Raw genomic sequence first — 16,263 nt, forward strand, 5'->3', positions numbered from 1 at the left:
TTAACTTTACCCTTATTATCACCCCAGGGAGCACGGAAATAGTTGATCTTGGACTAGGGATTCATATTACACGAGAAGGACAGGTTGGAAGGTGGTGAGGGGTAGGGATTAAATAAGTATATAGCTAGACATTATATTGATTTGTAATTTTACCCCCATTGTCATTTGACCTCATTGACTTTCCCTGCTCCTTTAGTGAAATCCTAATCTTGTTTATAGGATCTAATGGATTTCTCTTCCTAGGATGGAATGGAAGACAGATTCAGGTTCACCACATTTTATATCTACTTTGCACTCATCCTCATTGAGTTGATGCTTTCATGTCTTAAAGAAAAGCCTCCATTTTTCTCTCCAGTTAATTCAGACCCTGTAAGTATTACAGTGACTAATTTGTATAGTTCCTTGTGCTCTCATAACACACTGAGAATAACTGGTGCAAACTCCACTCTAGTAGGGCCCTGAATTAGGGCCTTGCTTCTGGGTATTATTGCAGAGCAGTATGTATGATAGAAATCAGCAACTGAAAATCCTGTTGCCAAATGCAAACACTCTCACCTGGGGAACTAATTCTGCTCCCTCTCCCTATTGGCCAGAGGCAAGGAAAGGGTGAGGGTACTGGGATATCAGGATTTGCTTTGTGGAAGCAAATTCCCTGACCCTCCATTTCCACCTCAAGAGGGCTATCCTGTAAAGCACATTGCCGACTGGGCTGTACCTCATTATAAATCAGACAGAGTCAACAAGCCCAAAGAACCAATGCAGAAACACAAATTCCAAGCAGAAGTGTGAGATGTGGCAAGCCTAACACAAGTGTGCCACCTGAGAATCCAACCTGGTGTCAAACCAAAGAATCATCCAAGACAAATGGAGTAGGAATGCTGGTGTAAGCTCAACAATTTTAAAATCAGAGAATCTTTCAAAGAATTAAAGACAGTGTCTAACCCAAGAATGTACTGCAAACAGTGAACCCAATACAAAGAACACAGTGTTGTGAGATTAACAAAGCAATTTCAGAATCCAAGCTGACCCAACCTGACAAAGACCCATTATGCACGGGGGTTTTAGCGCACATTCGGGGTGGAATGGCGGCGACTAAAATCACGGATAACGCACGGAGCCGGCTGCAACCGGCTGCAGCTTCGGTGCATGCCGCCGAAAAAGCCGCGTCAGTGAAACGCGGAAGAAAGCGCAGCTTCCGGGTGAGCGGGGCGCAACCAGAAGCGGCGCCCGGATCGGCGCGTGCATAATCGGTTACTCTGGGTTTTGCCGCCGTCGCGCCCCGCCCCGTGCATAACCGGTATGCGTCGCGTCTTCCCCCTCCGCTTTTTCGATGTGACCCAAATTCGCCGTTTCGGCGGCCGTGCATAATGGGCCAAAGTGATACCAATCCTCAGGAAAACACAGAATCATGGAAAAAATAAACAATAACTCATGGGAACCTTAAAATGCCACCAAAAATGTTTGGGATTTTTCAGAACCCATTTCCTGGTATCTCAAAAAATCCTGGAGAACCAAATATATCCAGAAAATGCCAATAAGATATTTCCTTGATATATAGTTAGACCAGATATCTCCAAGTGCACATCTCTACCCGGGTCTCCCAAATTTTAGTCTGAAACCTTTACACCACTCTGGCTTTCATAGGGTGGCTGCATAGAACAGCTGGAAGCAGCCAAGCCATAATGAATCATGGTAGCATCAGCATCCAGAGGAGGTTGCTTGGCTTGGCGTTGATTCTTTCTCAAACGCCAAACCAGCCCTGGAAAGGCCCCCTTCCCCTGCATTTATTGACATAAACAAGGCATCAACTAGCAGTATTATTGTGGATGCCTAGCAATGGCCATTGAAGACATTAATTTCTTAAACTACAGGCACTTTGTGACCATTTATGCACTGGGAACTTTACTGCTCCAGCTCCCTGGCATGAAACCTCCAGTGCATAAACAGTGAGAGGGAAGTGTGAAGCAGAAGTGAAAGGTGACTGTAGAGCAATGATGCCAAATTCACCCCAAAATCTGAGTTGAAGGGTGACAGCTGAAATAATGGATGAGGAAGAACAGCAGAAGTCTTCTGTCCAGGCTATTTATATCTGTTTGTTGAATGTGATGTGACTCATTCCATATGAAAACCTTGCAGTTCAGTGTTAAATCTGGGAACAAAGCATATCAGATTACCAAATGTTGGTACATGTAGTTCTTCTCTGAATGCTGATTGCAGGATGGTCACATGGAAAAACTGTGACCATCTCCCCCCCCTCCCACACACACACAGAGACACACATAACCTGGAAAGAGGCAAGCGAAGTACTAAGAGCAGAACCTTTCCTTTCCTTACAACATGTCTTAGTGAATTATGCTAGCAACAGGAATAGAGAGCCCTTCCGCTACTCTTCCATAATGGCACAATAAAATCAGAGTCCAGTAGCACCTTTAAGACCAACAAAGATTTATTCAGGGCGTGAGCTTCTCACGCCTTGAATAAATCTTTGTTGGTCTTAAAGGTGCTACTGGACTCTGATTTTATTGTGCTACTTCAGACCAACACGGCTACCCATTTGAATCTTCCATAGTGGGTTTCCTCTCCTTGCTTCTTGCTCTTGGGCACATCCTTAATTTAATATATACATTCCTAAGCATACCCTCCAAATGGTTTCAGTTGAATGGTAGTCTTTCAAAATAGGATTTCCCCCCAAAAAAGTATTTGATTAAAAGCTAATTTTTATCCAACTCTTTTTGTAGAATCCTTGCCCAGAGTTAAATTCCAGCTTTCTTTCAAAATTGACGTTTTGGTGGTTCACTGGGTAAGTATGACCTTCTGAGGGGGCTGGATTTTTTTATTTGGTGTTTTTTTTAAACTTTGTGATTGAATATTTGGTTGAGACCAGGTACAACCAACAGCAAATGAAGGGCCCCTGATCCCCCTTCCCTCTCAGAACTCCACCAGAGTGCTCTGGACCTGTTTGTACTGTTTACTGTATCATTGTTTACACTGTTTATTGTTACAACTACCTGTTATTAATATTATTGTATGGTTATTCATATGTTATAGATTGTTTTATGTATCGTTCACATGTTCCATGTAAACCGCCCTGAGCCCCCAGGGAGGGCTGTATATAAATAAAATAAATAAATAACAAAGCCCTTGACTTGAAGGCAGGAGGTCCAAGGTTCAGTCCTTGAGAGATAAAATGATATCAGGCGGCAGATTTGGGGGAAAAGAGCTTTCTCTGCCTGTGATCCTGGAGAGCTGCTGTCAGTCAAAATAAGCTTTTTGGAGGGCAGAAGCAGTGGCTTGGTGGAATGCAGGATAAAGATCCCATGTTCAGTCCCTGGCACCTCCAGTGAAAGAATCTCAGGGCCTGTCTACTTATGTGAAATGCTAATGAGGTAGCAGAACACTGAATTGGTGGAATGGACTGTACCTCTTTATACTGTTGGCAGGGGGAGTCACATTTCTCAGTTACCCATCAGTAACAATTCCCTGGAAGTGAGAAACCAACGCATCATGCAAAAGACTATGATTTAACTTGTGTCAGTTATGTGCTATTATTTATTTGCAGGGATTTTTAACATTAATGTGATCTTTCACCTGCAATGTGAAGTGATACTCCATCACCTGATTTTGTGGCACACACACTCTAGGGGTCAATTAGCTGGAGTTGGAAGCACCCTGTTTTGCCAGAGATCCTGGAGAGCTTGTACCAGTGAGAGCTTACAATATATTAATTAACCTTGGTGGTGTTGATTTTCTAAAAAAAAAAAAAAAAAGTCAGAATTCTGCTAGCATAAGAGGATTCCCCTGGTGGTCTTGGTTGCTTAGCTATGTTTCTGTCCATTACAACAATTGTTTGTGGCATTCATTCTCTCTCAATCCTCACCCTTGGAATACTGTGTGCCAGTTGAGGCAAAATATAGAACAAGATTAAGGCATGCTTACAGGGAAGGGAAAAATGGAAATTAGTTGGGCTTCCTTTTGAGTAAAAATAAACATCATCGATACACATTTGTGTTAGTGGCAGGACAAAGTATCAACTGCCTTTCAAAACGGCCATGCAGAAAATGTGAGAGAGTGGTAAAGTTATAGATATGATATTGTGTGCTTAATTAGAAGTTTTCAAATAATGGTCTACACTGTGAAGAACTCACGTGCTGGTGTGATTGGGCAATTAAGATTCTGCTTTCCTTTCCCACTGAAGCCATATTTTACAGGGATTTTTATTATCAGTGATATGCAGCAAGGAAAGAAACAAGTGTTTGACATGAAGAATTGCATTTGTGCCAGCCTTAAGCACACAAATAAAAATGTTGAATTTTCCCACCCCAGAGAACCATTGTGTCAAGGTGACTATTTGGCCATTTAGGGGTGGGATGTAAAATTTATGGTCACACTTTTTTAAATTGCTAAATTAATTTCTGGTATTGATGCTGCTTGTTTTTTCAGCACCTTTCTAAATAAGGGGGGGGGGGGGAGATTGGTGGATAGTTGCCATTCCAGAATAATAACAGCTGCCCCGAGTGCAATCTTGAGTTACTAGGAAAATGCAACCTTACAACTGCAAACATAGCTGGGCTGCAAAGATCACAGTGGAGTTTATGACACAGGCAACTATTAGCTGGGATTTTCAATGAGCACAAAGCTCTTTTTTTTTTAAGGCCGCTCTTCTCCTCTTTCTTTATGTAGGGATGGAGTTATAATTCAGAAGGCATATGCACTATCTTGAACTCTTTGGAGGAAGCATGGAATATAAATATAACAGTAAAAAATAATAACTTGTTCTCAAGGTTTGATTCATGGATGCTGTACAGGAATCTCACCTGAGTCCTACCCATTTTGGCCCCTAGAGGTTCCCTCTAGATATGGAATAGAGAGCTTCCCACTCCACAACAGGAGGCTGGGCTGGCTTCTTTTCCAGGAGGAAACAGCCCTCTGATTTAAAGCAGTGCCTCAAGGAAAATATTTAATATCTGGAGAAGTCTGCAAAGAGAATTGCTAATACTTGAGTAGTTATTCTGTGTAAGGATTCAGAATGCAAATTTCCGACTAGGAAGTAAATCATATTGCCCTAGTTACTCCAGATAAAAAGAAAGAGGTTACCTTGTAGCTCTGGTGGTCAGCTCCCGGGTTTGTTCAGGTTGCTATGGGAGGGCAGAAGGGGAACAGGGAGTAATTCAACTCCACTGACAGCAGCAGTTTCATTGACGTCAGTGGTGAATTTATTACAATGTAGAAAAGGGGAGGGGGGCAAAAGAATTTGCAATAAAGGTTGACAGTCACCAGAGATCAGCTGCTAAGCTGTGTTCTGTCTGTGGGTATCATGGATATGATCAATGGAAGTATGTAAATGGAATGACCACGGAATTGGGAACTGGTTGCTATTTTTGGATGAATTAATGGTACCTCCAAAAGATAAAGAATGCCAAGACTGTTTTAGGCAATGGCAAAATGGATGGGAGTGTTTTCAAGAAACTTTATAATACCATGAAAACATTTTGAACAGCCCCAGGTCTATGCAGCATTACACTGACAGCTGCAGTCCTCATAAGAGTTATACCTGTCTAATCCTGTGGACTTCAGCAGGCTTAAATGGGTGTCACTCTGCTTAGGGTTGCACCACAAAGGTGCTTGGCATACATGTATAAAGGTAAAGGTAAAGGTATCCCCTGTGCAAGCACCGAGTCATGTCTGACCCTTGGGGTGACGCCCTCCAGCGTTTTCATGGCAGACTCAATACGGGGTGGTTTGCCAGTGCCTTCCCCAGTCATTACCGTTTGCCCCCCAGCAAGCTGGGCACACATGTATATCTGTATATAAAACATGTGTATCTTCCCACTCCGTGAAACCATATCTGAAGCTTACAGCATTTATTTATTTAATTTCTAGACCATCCTCACAGCGACCCAGCTCAGGGTGATGTTAAAGCCTGCCCAAGGGGAACTGGTTGGCCACTGAGTAAAACGGAGTCTATTTTGATTTAACAGCATTGTACATTTTTCTCATTCTGCACTAATAGCAGAAGATAACGTGGTGCTGGGAAGTGCACAACTTCATGACATCAGGGCACCAGTAGATTATCCTAGATCAGGGGTAGTCAAACTGTGGCCCTCCAGATGTCCATGGACTACAATTCCCATGGCCCTCCAGATGCCCATGGGAATTGTAGTCCATGGACATATGGAGGGCCACAGTTTGACTACACCTGTCCTAGATAATTTGGAATGGAGAGGTGGAAATAAAACAAGTAGTTGCTGCTTGTGGCCAGAGCCATATGTTCCCTATAGCATATAAATCTGGCATCAGGAAAAGTGAGGTGGCCAAATGGATTCAGAGTTCCTGATCCGATTTCTCTCTTGCAATGCAGTATGGCAATCCAAGGGTATAAAAGGCCTCTTCAAGATAAAGATTTGTGGTCTCTGAATGAGGATGACAGGTCTGAAGTGATAATACAAAAGCTCCAGAAAGAATGGGATAAACAAAAACAAGAAGCACAACAGTAAGTTAACTTTTTCTTAAAATGAACCTATCATATTTTTGCTTTTATGAATAAACAGGACTTTATTCTGTGTTTGAAAATAAATCAAAACAGTATTTGAGTGTGAATATGTTGCTTTTCTCTACAATAAAGAATATATGGCACAAAAACAGGGAAAGCAAAAAGACTTCTGAGTTCAGGTCAGATATTGGTCTCTCACTGTCTCATATCTTTTTGGAACTAGATTTTACTACCATGTGCATGAACCGTAACTGTCAACCTAAACAACAGTGTGAGAAAAGTACTTCTCTAAATTAGCATTGTACTGATGGAAGAGATTCTAGTGTTGGTATAATGCTTGCCATTGACCTAGATGTCACCAGGAGGTATCTGATTAACAACCTTGGATCTGTAGCTTCATACTTACTTTCTGTCACTAGGAGTTTGTCCTTCTTCCTTTGCCTGGGAAACAGTACGTTCTGTTTGCTGCACTTCAGATGCTGGCTTAAGCCCCTGTCAGGCTAGTCCCAGCTCCATCTTTAGCCTCCAGTTCTAACAGTTGACCCCAGAGACCCTGGTTTGAGGGACAGGCATGATCTAGTTTTCAGCACAGTTGTCCCAAACCTGGCAGAAGTACAAAGACAAGTACATCATGGACACTGAAACAGAGAATGTGCTTGTTTTCACAGCCACATTTCCATGGTGACAGACACACTTCACATAGGAATACCATCAGTCTTGCAAATGTGTGTGTGTGTCAAAGAGAGAGCCGTATATGAATATTTAAATGTTCAGAGGTTTCCCCAGTGACTCTCACTTTGAAAAACCTAACCCTTCATAATGTTGCTGCCTATTTTTCTCCATGGCAGCCTGAACAGCTGGCAGGCATGGGACTAATGTGAACTGACTGCTCTGCTCCTCAGGAGAGGTTTCATGGAAAAAAGGAGCCTGTCTTTCCTCAGCACACTACTAATGTGCTACAGTGCCAAATCTAAAGTGCAGAAGCGATCATCTGTGTGAGCAGAAGCATTACCTCTTGCTATTCAAGAATATGATAATTTGGCAAGGACTCTTCTTCTGATTAACCCAGTCTGGGAATAAACTTACCTGGTTTTATTAATGCTTCTCCTTTCTTAAGTTTCAGCAAACAAAAGGTCTCTCCGTAGTGATGTTTTAAAGATAGGAAATAACAAGTGGGCCACATTACTACTCTTTCTCTTATTGTAAAATTATTGCTTCCCTATACAGGGACTTCACATTGCTTCTTCTAGCTGTGCCTAGTATAAGTTTTCCTTGAATAGTGTCTACTTGCTTATTATAGTATTTTTGGCAGCATTGAGCATCATGTGGGTGTTGCTGTCGGCTGTAAAGATATAAAGAACTCCACACTGCTCAGCAACTGCTCTTTTTCTAAATAACAAAGACAAACATGTAATGTTTGAAATCTGCTGGCTTTATCAGTGCACAAATGTGTAATTCTGTAATCATCAGGGGAATTTTGCAACGAGGATAGTTTTATCTAACAGAAAAATGTTCTGAGGCCCTCACAATGTAACTTGAAGAAAACATATCCAGGGTTTTATCAGACAGGCTGTCACGAGAATTTCAAGTCAGTGCATCAACATGCTGCAAATGTGCAATGTTTTGATGAATAATTGCCCTTGGTGACATATTTCCAGACTGTTCACAGGTCTGGTCTAGACCATGCCCAACATTATGGGAATGTTTATTTTCTTACCACAATTTTATATATTTAGAACATTTATATGGTGTCTTTAAATTAAAGATGCTCAAACTGGCTCACATGAATAATATAATAATAATAATTATTATTATTTTGATTTATTTCCCACCACTCCCAGCAAGCCGGCTTATGGTGGGTTACAATGTTAGCCCCCATATACAATAAACCCCCTAATAAAAGCCAATTAAAATAACATTAATACAAAACAGCAAAAAAATGTAACATGGCAGTATAGCATCATCGACCCTTCCCACTGAACGCAACTACCAGCAGGGACGGCGAGAGAGTACCATAGCTGATCACCACCAAGACGGTCGACATTGTGGTTGTATCTATAATGTGGATTTGTGCAGCAATGATCCCAGAGCATGGGCAGATATATGCAAATAGAGGCAGTCTTTCATGTACTTTGAACTCAAACTATTTGGAGCAGGGTTCCCCCATCCTGTTGAGCCTCTGGGCATTCTTGGAATGTTCAGCACAGTTAGTGGGTCCCATCTTGAAATGGCCGTTGTGGGATTCTGGGGCGAATTGCAAAACATTGGATATTCTAAGCCAATCACCTTCCTGGATGGAGGTAGCTATTTCTGAATGGGTGTTCTCTTTAGGGACAAAAGGTTCTTCTGATGCATCCCCACTGAGAGGGAGGCTAGACAGGATTACCTTTTTGCCTTGAAGAAGGAGGAAGTTGGTCTCAGAAAAACACATTGGCATGCATTCTGGTGTCCATAGACAGGGGTTTCTGATTTAGAGCTTTAAAGGTCAAACCCAGCACTTCGATTTGAGCACATGAATGAACTCAGTGCCAATGTTGTTAGAATAGAATAAGTGTGGTCTGCTTATTGCAGTAAACTCCTATTAACACGTTGACTGCTGAAGCCTGTTCCAGCTGAAGTTTCTGGGCCATCTTCAAAAGCAACCCCACAAAGAGTGTATTACAATCCACAAAGAGTACAATCCAGCCTGAATGTTCAGTGGCACATATTCTCTCTTGCAAGTTGCAACAAGGTTGCTTGCCATGAATTATTAAATAACAGCCTGAATGAGATTGACATGCATTTTTCTCAGCCTACCTTCCCTACCTTTCCATGGCTTATTTTATTTCTGGGTGCATACCAAGGAGGTAACCCCAGAAGAATATAGATCTCATTCAGATTTTCATCCCTGTGATCTTGGTGCTGCTAGCAGTCCGGCTTCCAGCGAGGCCATGGGGTGGAGACAGCTTTGGTCACCCTCATGGATGACCTCTAGAGGCAGCTGGACCAAGGCAGGTCAGTGCTGCTGGTGTTATCAGATTTCATGGCAGCATTTGGTGCAGTCAATCAAAAGGTTTTGGCTTGCCGACATGGAGATACATTGGTTGATGGTGGAGTTCCAGATCAGGTTCAAGGTTCTGATACTGACCTTTAATGCCCTAAGCCAGGGGTAGTCAAACTGCGGCCTTCCAGATGTCTGTGGAGGGCCGCAGTTTGACTACCCCTAAGCGGTCTGGGCCCTGTGTATCTGAAGGACTGCCTTTCCTAATATGGCCCCCAGAGGGCACTACATTCTGCAAACACCAATTTGCTGGTAATCCCTAGCCCCAAGGACATGGGCCAGTCTCAACCTGGTGGAATGAGTTACTTCATGAGATCCGGGCCCTGACGGAGCTGTTAAAGTTATGCAGGGCCTGTAAAGAGGCACTTTTCCACTAGGCTTATGGTTGAAACCATTGTAGTCCATAGTTTTAAGGGTCTCCCTCCATCTCCTTCTTGGTTCCCCTTTTTGATGTCATCTCCAGTATAGGGTATCTAGTGGAGAGTGGGAAGGGGATGGGGAGATGAGTATGGATTTTTTAAAATTGTATTTAATTGTAGTTTTATTATGGTAATTGATTTTATTGAATATGTTTTATTGGTGTGAACCATCCCATATGGAGAGGGGCGGTATAGAAATTAAATATCATCATCATCATCATCATCAAAATTATTATTATAATTATTGGGGAAAGAAAGAATAAATAATATGTGGATAAGATGTTATTGAACTGACATACAGGAATGAATCTGGTTTATCTTCATGAGGAAAAAGGCTAGGGTCTTTTAAAATATGAAGCTGGGCATTGAGGTGGGCTATGCCCTAAAATTGCCACTGTAGCTGTAGGTCTAGTAGGAGGGATAGTTAAATGGTATAAAATGAGAAATAATTAGAACAAAAAACTGGGAGGGGGAGTATTGGAGCATACAGAAGAAAGTGGCACGTGTTTCTAGAGTCAATCAATAGGGAATTCAATAAAATAGCTTTAAATATAAGTTATTGCGTAAGATCAAAAACTTTGGCTACTCTACTGAGCAAGCAGCTAATTTAGAAGAGGAAATGGTCAGAAACAGAAGTTCTTATGTTTGCCTTAGTCCAGGCTTTAGAATGTTGCTTTACATCAAGGGTTTAATTTAAAATATTTTAATTTTCATAATTATCGCCAGACTAACTGGCTAGTAGAGCATCAATCAAGTGGTCCCAATAGGTTAGAGTATGCAATTTTATAGCTGCATGTACTGGATACTCTGACTGTAGTCATAATATTTCAACATTCATGACTATTTCGGGACCGTATGTGAAAGTGGTGAACAGATTAAAAATCTGCCTTATGTCAACATGAAATATGTATAGAATCATAGAATCAGAAGGGTCCATACAGGCCATCTAGTCCAACCCCCTGCTCAACGCAGGATCAGCCCAAAGCATCCTAAAGCAATTATATGTAGCTTTCATGTAATTAAGTGCAATGCAGTTATTAACACGATGTTTCAGAAACTGGTTAACACTGGGTAATGTTAGTGGCTACTTTTAGGACTAAATAACTCCTTCATTATGGGAAGCAGAATGGTGGGCTCCTATAGGGCTGTCACCACACCTCATAAGGAATCCTGAACAGTCAGATCGCCTGAGCTGATTTCCTTTGAGACCTGAAGATATTTGGTGGGCTATTCCACTATATTATCTGAGAGATGCAGTCCGTGTTTTTAACACAGCTCTCCTTTTTGACTAATGTGTCTCTTCTTAGGAAAAAAGCAGTATCCTATACCAAAAGTTCTAACATTGTGATGAACAATATTGGTGATGGGCTGGAGGAAACAGAAATCCTGTTGAACAGTGGCAGAAAGGAGAAGGAACCGTCTTTCCTCAAAGCCTTACTCAGGACCTTTGGCCCTTACTTCCTCATTGGCTCCTTCTATAAATTGATCCAAGATTTCTTGTCTTTCGTCAATCCCCAACTATTAAGGTAAGGTCCACTTTCACTGTGACTTTTCCTGGATACAATAATTTTGATTCGTACTATAAATTTGCATGATCCATAAAAGGTGATAGAGGTTGAAGGGATATTAGTGCACATTTGGTATTGGTCTCGTGTCCTCATTTATCAGACCCCATCCTTTCTATCGATCTACAACTCATCTGTTCTTGCTTGTTTCTGTGGCGTGTATTGGGAACCGCAGATGAGAATAACGGTGGAAGACGTTATGTTGCCAGGAGAACATGTCGTCCCTTTCTCGAGTACTCTTTTTTCTGTACTTCCACTTTCACACAACAACATTTTGTAGGAAGCTCCTGACACAGACATGCTCTTTGAGTGACTAAATTGTGTGACATCCTTCTCATGCAACATTTCTTTACCATTCACAGTTAACCACGGTTACCACAAACTGACCAGCTAGTGTGGATTTCTTATTGCTACTACAGCTGCAAGTTCAATGTAGTGGCAGCAGGGCAGTCCCTGGTAATGGCCACCACCACCCCTTCAGTAACACTGGGGCTTTTTTCAGTGTTTGTGTTTTTTAATTACAGTTACGCTCATATTATTATAACATAAGAATCCTTTTTATCAGTTTCACTGACTTCCCTGCTTGCTTGCTTGCTTGCTTTTTAAAAATGCAAGTCTCTAGCTACTTTCATTGTATCCATATAAGATGAAGTCATGTCACTGTAACATGAGAGGCGAGAGACTTTAGTTTTTAATTGAAAGCTGGAAATTCAGTGAACCTGGTTCAAAGGTTGTTACAATGATATTCAGGTGCCAATTAAAAAACAAAAATGCCCTGGAGGCAGAGGGGAAGTAGCCCCCAACAGGAGTGGGGGAGGGAAATGGAGGCTGTGTACACAGAACTGGGCAAATCCAAAATTTTCCACACACACAATAGCTTTGCTAATGCCCCACTATGCGGGGGGGGGGTGTCCCACTTCCCAACAGCATTGAACCTGGGGCAAATAACCCATGTGGAAAATATCCAAGTTACTTGTTAAAGCTACTTGGCTCTTAGTGGATTTTCCACCTTGAAAGAAATTCTATATATGAACTGCAATAAGAAAACCCACATGACAAATCTGAAGGGTGACACACACACACATATTTTAGTGCATGTATGTGTGTTAACATTAATTTCAGTTTCTTATCCACCTGTTCAGCCCATATTTGGCAGAGTGTGGATTTAGACTGGGGTCTCCAACCCAATGCTCTTGCCCCTTTGCCATGCTGACTCTCAAGCAGGTGGATAGGAATGGCGTTAGGGCTTCTAGTTACCACAGAAATGTTCAAAGCTGTCTAGGGAAGTAGTCAAACTCTCGGCTGGAGAGATCATCCTTTAGGCCGTGATCTAAAAACAAAGTATTATTTGTGAGCAAGCTCTGATTCCTGCTTGTGGATGCCTCTGGCCCAAAGCAGTTTAGAAATAGATAAAAAGCTTTGTCTGTCTCAAGTTTTCTGCTTTCTGCCTTTTAAAAATACCATGTACATTTGGGATTTTCCTTGTATAATATGTTTCGCTTTTTTAATATCAAGCTGTGTCTTCATCTTTTGCTATTGTGTGCCTATGCTTTCATTATGCCTATCCGGTTGTTTGTCTCTTAATATCAGTCTTGTTGAAGAGACTTGTTCAGTAGGTTGTAATTATCAGAGAGCGCAGTTTGGTTTCAACATCCTATAAAAACACCGTTGTTGTTTTCTCACAGGTTGTGGACCCTGAGCTGGGTGGGCAGAGGGGCAGCCAGCCTTAAAGCACACGGGTTGGTTGCTGTAAAGCACTCTGCATACCTTTGAGCAGGGATGACCGAACTCTGGCATTCCATATGTCCATGGACTACAATTACCATGAGCCCCTGCCAGCATGGCCACCCCTGCCCTAGAAGCTGATCTTCCATCACAGTGCCCTTCAGTCTCCCTACTTGTAATGCTTTTTCACCTTCATTACATTTGAAAAGGCCTTTGACCTTGTAGTTTTGAATTGACCCCCAAATAAAACCTCAGAAGACTTATTTGAACTGATGCCAAGGAAGTTGTGTTGTTTTGCTGTTGCTAAACAGCTGTGGATGTGTTATGTTCTGTCCCACTGATTTCAGTGTTTTTTAACCCCACATTAATATCTTTTTTCAATCTTCTTCTTAAACAGAATATTAATAAGATTCATCAATAATCAAAATGCCCCTTTGTGGTGGGGGTATATGATTGCAGCTTCAATGTTTTTCTGTTCCATACTGCTGACAATAATCCTTCACCAGCATTTCCAGTATTGTTTTGTTACTGGCATGAGACTGAGAACTGGCATCATAGGGATGATCTACAGAAAGGTAAGAACAGATTAAAATTTTGCATAAATCAAGTTGCAGCAGATATTGTCATTAGTGTTGAATAATTAGACAAAAGTAGATAGGAGGAAGGTGTACATTGGCCACTGAAGCTACCATTTCACCTCTAAATTGATATTTCTCACACACAAAAAAACTGCTTGTTTTCTTTTTGGAACAAATAAAGCATGCTGTCAGATTCTTGGGCAAATTATTCAAAACCACATTAGCATGCCCCCCTTTGGCAAGGAAATGTTCCACATTTGGGTTATGCTCTTAACTCTGAAAAATAATCCTGTTAACACAAGCCTTTATGTGCTTATCAAGGTGAGATACTTTTGCAAAATTGGAATTAGTCTGTTGTGGCTAGGCGTTTTGGGGACCATCTTCTCTAGTCATTCCCAATTGGAGGTCTGCGAAACTCAGGTGGGTTACTCGGAGACTTAGTGAGAGATGGGTAACTGGGGGATCTCTACTAGTGTATGCCAGGTTTATTCCTGAAGAAACTCTTAAATAAACCAGTTCAAAGTAAACTTGAAGTGGGTTTTATTAAAGAACTTAAAGCTCATGGACATACACACAGAATGTATCTAAGGAAACGCAGGGTTGAATGGGAATAAAGAGGAAAAATGGGGAAAGGGAAAAAACAAAGTTGCTCTTACTTGTAACTTGTTCATTGAGTGGGCAGCCATACACGAAGGACTGCACTTTTGCAAGCCTGCTTCAGAGAAGAGCTAGCAAGCTTTGAAATGACATTTTTAGATCCCAGGAGTGCTTCCCCTCCTCTCACAGAGGAAGCTGACTTTCCCACCCAAAAGTCACGAGGAGTGCTCCTCCTTCAGTTCTCCATCCATCTGCCATTGGAAGGAAAGTAGCAAACCATAAGCATAAATCCACAGCGGGGAAAGGAGAGAGGGTTGTGTGCTTGCACAGAAGACTACTCAGTTAACAACAGTTACAGGTAAATTCAACCTTGTTCTCCTCTTCGTGGCTTCTGAGGCCAGCACCAAGCATTGTGGCTTCCGGCCTGGCCACGGGGAGGAAACAGTGCTGGTCGCCCTGATGGACAACCTCTAGAAACAGCTGTATCAGGATAGGTTGGCACTGCTTGTGATGTTAGATCTCATGGCAGCATTTAACATAGTTGATCATGAACTTTTAGTTCACTGCCTCACTGACACCAGGATACGGGGGACAGCCGTACATTGGCTGATCTCCTTCCGAACAGAGAGTTGCAAACAGAGGGTAGCTGTTGGGGAGACACAGTCATCCCAATGGCATCTCCACTGTGTTTATGCCACAAGGTGCAATTCTTTCCCCAATTTTGTTTGACTTAGTTATGCAGCGTCTTGCCCTGTTGGTCTAGGGGTTTGGGCTTGGATGTCATCCATATGCAGATGACACCCAGCTGAACCACCTGATGGACAGCCACTCCCAGACAACTTTGCCAGATGCCTGGAAGCAGTGATGGGATGGCTGTAGTTAGGGTCATCTCCAGACAAATCCTCAGGTGAAGGCTCTTGTCCTTCTGCTCGTGCCAAAGGCGAGTTTAAAACCATACTAATTGAAGCCCAAATGAAATGCGTTCCACTACAACTTTTCAGTGAAAAAAAGAGATTACTCAGGGGAGACATTATAGAGATTTATAAAAATTGTACATTGGGTTGAGAGAGTTGACAAAAAGAAAGTTTTTTCCTTCTCCTAATATATTAGAACTTGAGGACATTCAGTGAAACTGATGGGGGTGGTATCAGGGTCAGGAAGAACAAAAGGAAATACTGCCTCATACAGAAAATGATTAAATGGTGGAATTTGCTGCCTAAGGATATAGTGATGAACACAGGAATCAACAGTTTTAAAAGGGGAGTAGATAGATTCACGGAAGACAAGTCTACCATTGGCTATTAGCCATGGTGACAGAGAGGAACCTCCATATTCAGAGGCACTAATCCACTGAATTCCAGAGCTAGGAGACAACCTTAGGGGAAGACCTCAATCTCTATGCTCTGTTATTGGCCATCCAAATGAACCATTTGGCTGCTACATAAGACAGGATGCTGGACTAAATCATCCGATTGGTCTTGTCCAGCAAGGCTGTTCTTAAGTAGTCTGTTTAGGCCTGTAATGACATTATAGTTTGATGTGGTTGCTTTTATGTCTGAATTTGAATATTGGACAGCACTGCAAGGCTAAATTTCCCCCCATTTTGTGGTGGCCCAGTGGTCACATACTAATAAATGACATGTAACAATAGTTTATTTCATGCTCCAAGTGCACTCAACAAAACAGCAGGCAAGCATTGGATACTAGCCATACAGCCAACACTGATTATGATGCATGTGTGCCATTTGGTTGCTAAATGCATACAAGCAGCATAACATCAATTTTGGAGTAGTTCCATATTGTGCTAAAACAGCAAAATCAGGGGTGCCTGAAAATGCCTAATATTAAT

At 41.9% G+C, this 16,263-nt stretch overlaps 1 protein-coding gene and 1 long non-coding RNA gene across 3 annotated transcripts in view; one reads left to right on the top strand and one right to left on the bottom strand.

The window, feature by feature from the left end:
* ABCC3 (ATP binding cassette subfamily C member 3) overlaps positions 1-16,263 on the top strand; it is a 99,900-nt gene that overhangs the window by 42,547 nt on the left and 41,090 nt on the right. For both annotated transcript variants that reach the window (XM_077327978.1, XM_077327980.1), the window contains exons 5-9: positions 244-369; positions 2,739-2,800; positions 6,359-6,490; positions 11,257-11,475; positions 13,637-13,814. In XM_077327978.1, the coding sequence (XP_077184093.1) occupies positions 244-369; positions 2,739-2,800; positions 6,359-6,490; positions 11,257-11,475; positions 13,637-13,814 (717 nt within the window). The remainder of the gene's footprint in view (positions 1-243; positions 370-2,738; positions 2,801-6,358; positions 6,491-11,256; positions 11,476-13,636; positions 13,815-16,263) is intronic.
* On the bottom strand, positions 781-8,388 carry LOC143832891 (uncharacterized). Its single transcript, XR_013229438.1, has 3 exons — positions 7,577-8,388; positions 6,897-7,093; positions 781-2,149 (listed from the first exon to the last, which is right to left on the bottom strand). It is a non-coding gene; the product is annotated as an uncharacterized LOC143832891 (long non-coding RNA).

The sequence above is a fragment of the Paroedura picta genome, chromosome 3 (assembly GCF_049243985.1).
Source record: "Paroedura picta isolate Pp20150507F chromosome 3, Ppicta_v3.0, whole genome shotgun sequence".
In the NCBI taxonomy this organism is placed as follows: Eukaryota; Metazoa; Chordata; class Lepidosauria; order Squamata; family Gekkonidae; genus Paroedura; species Paroedura picta.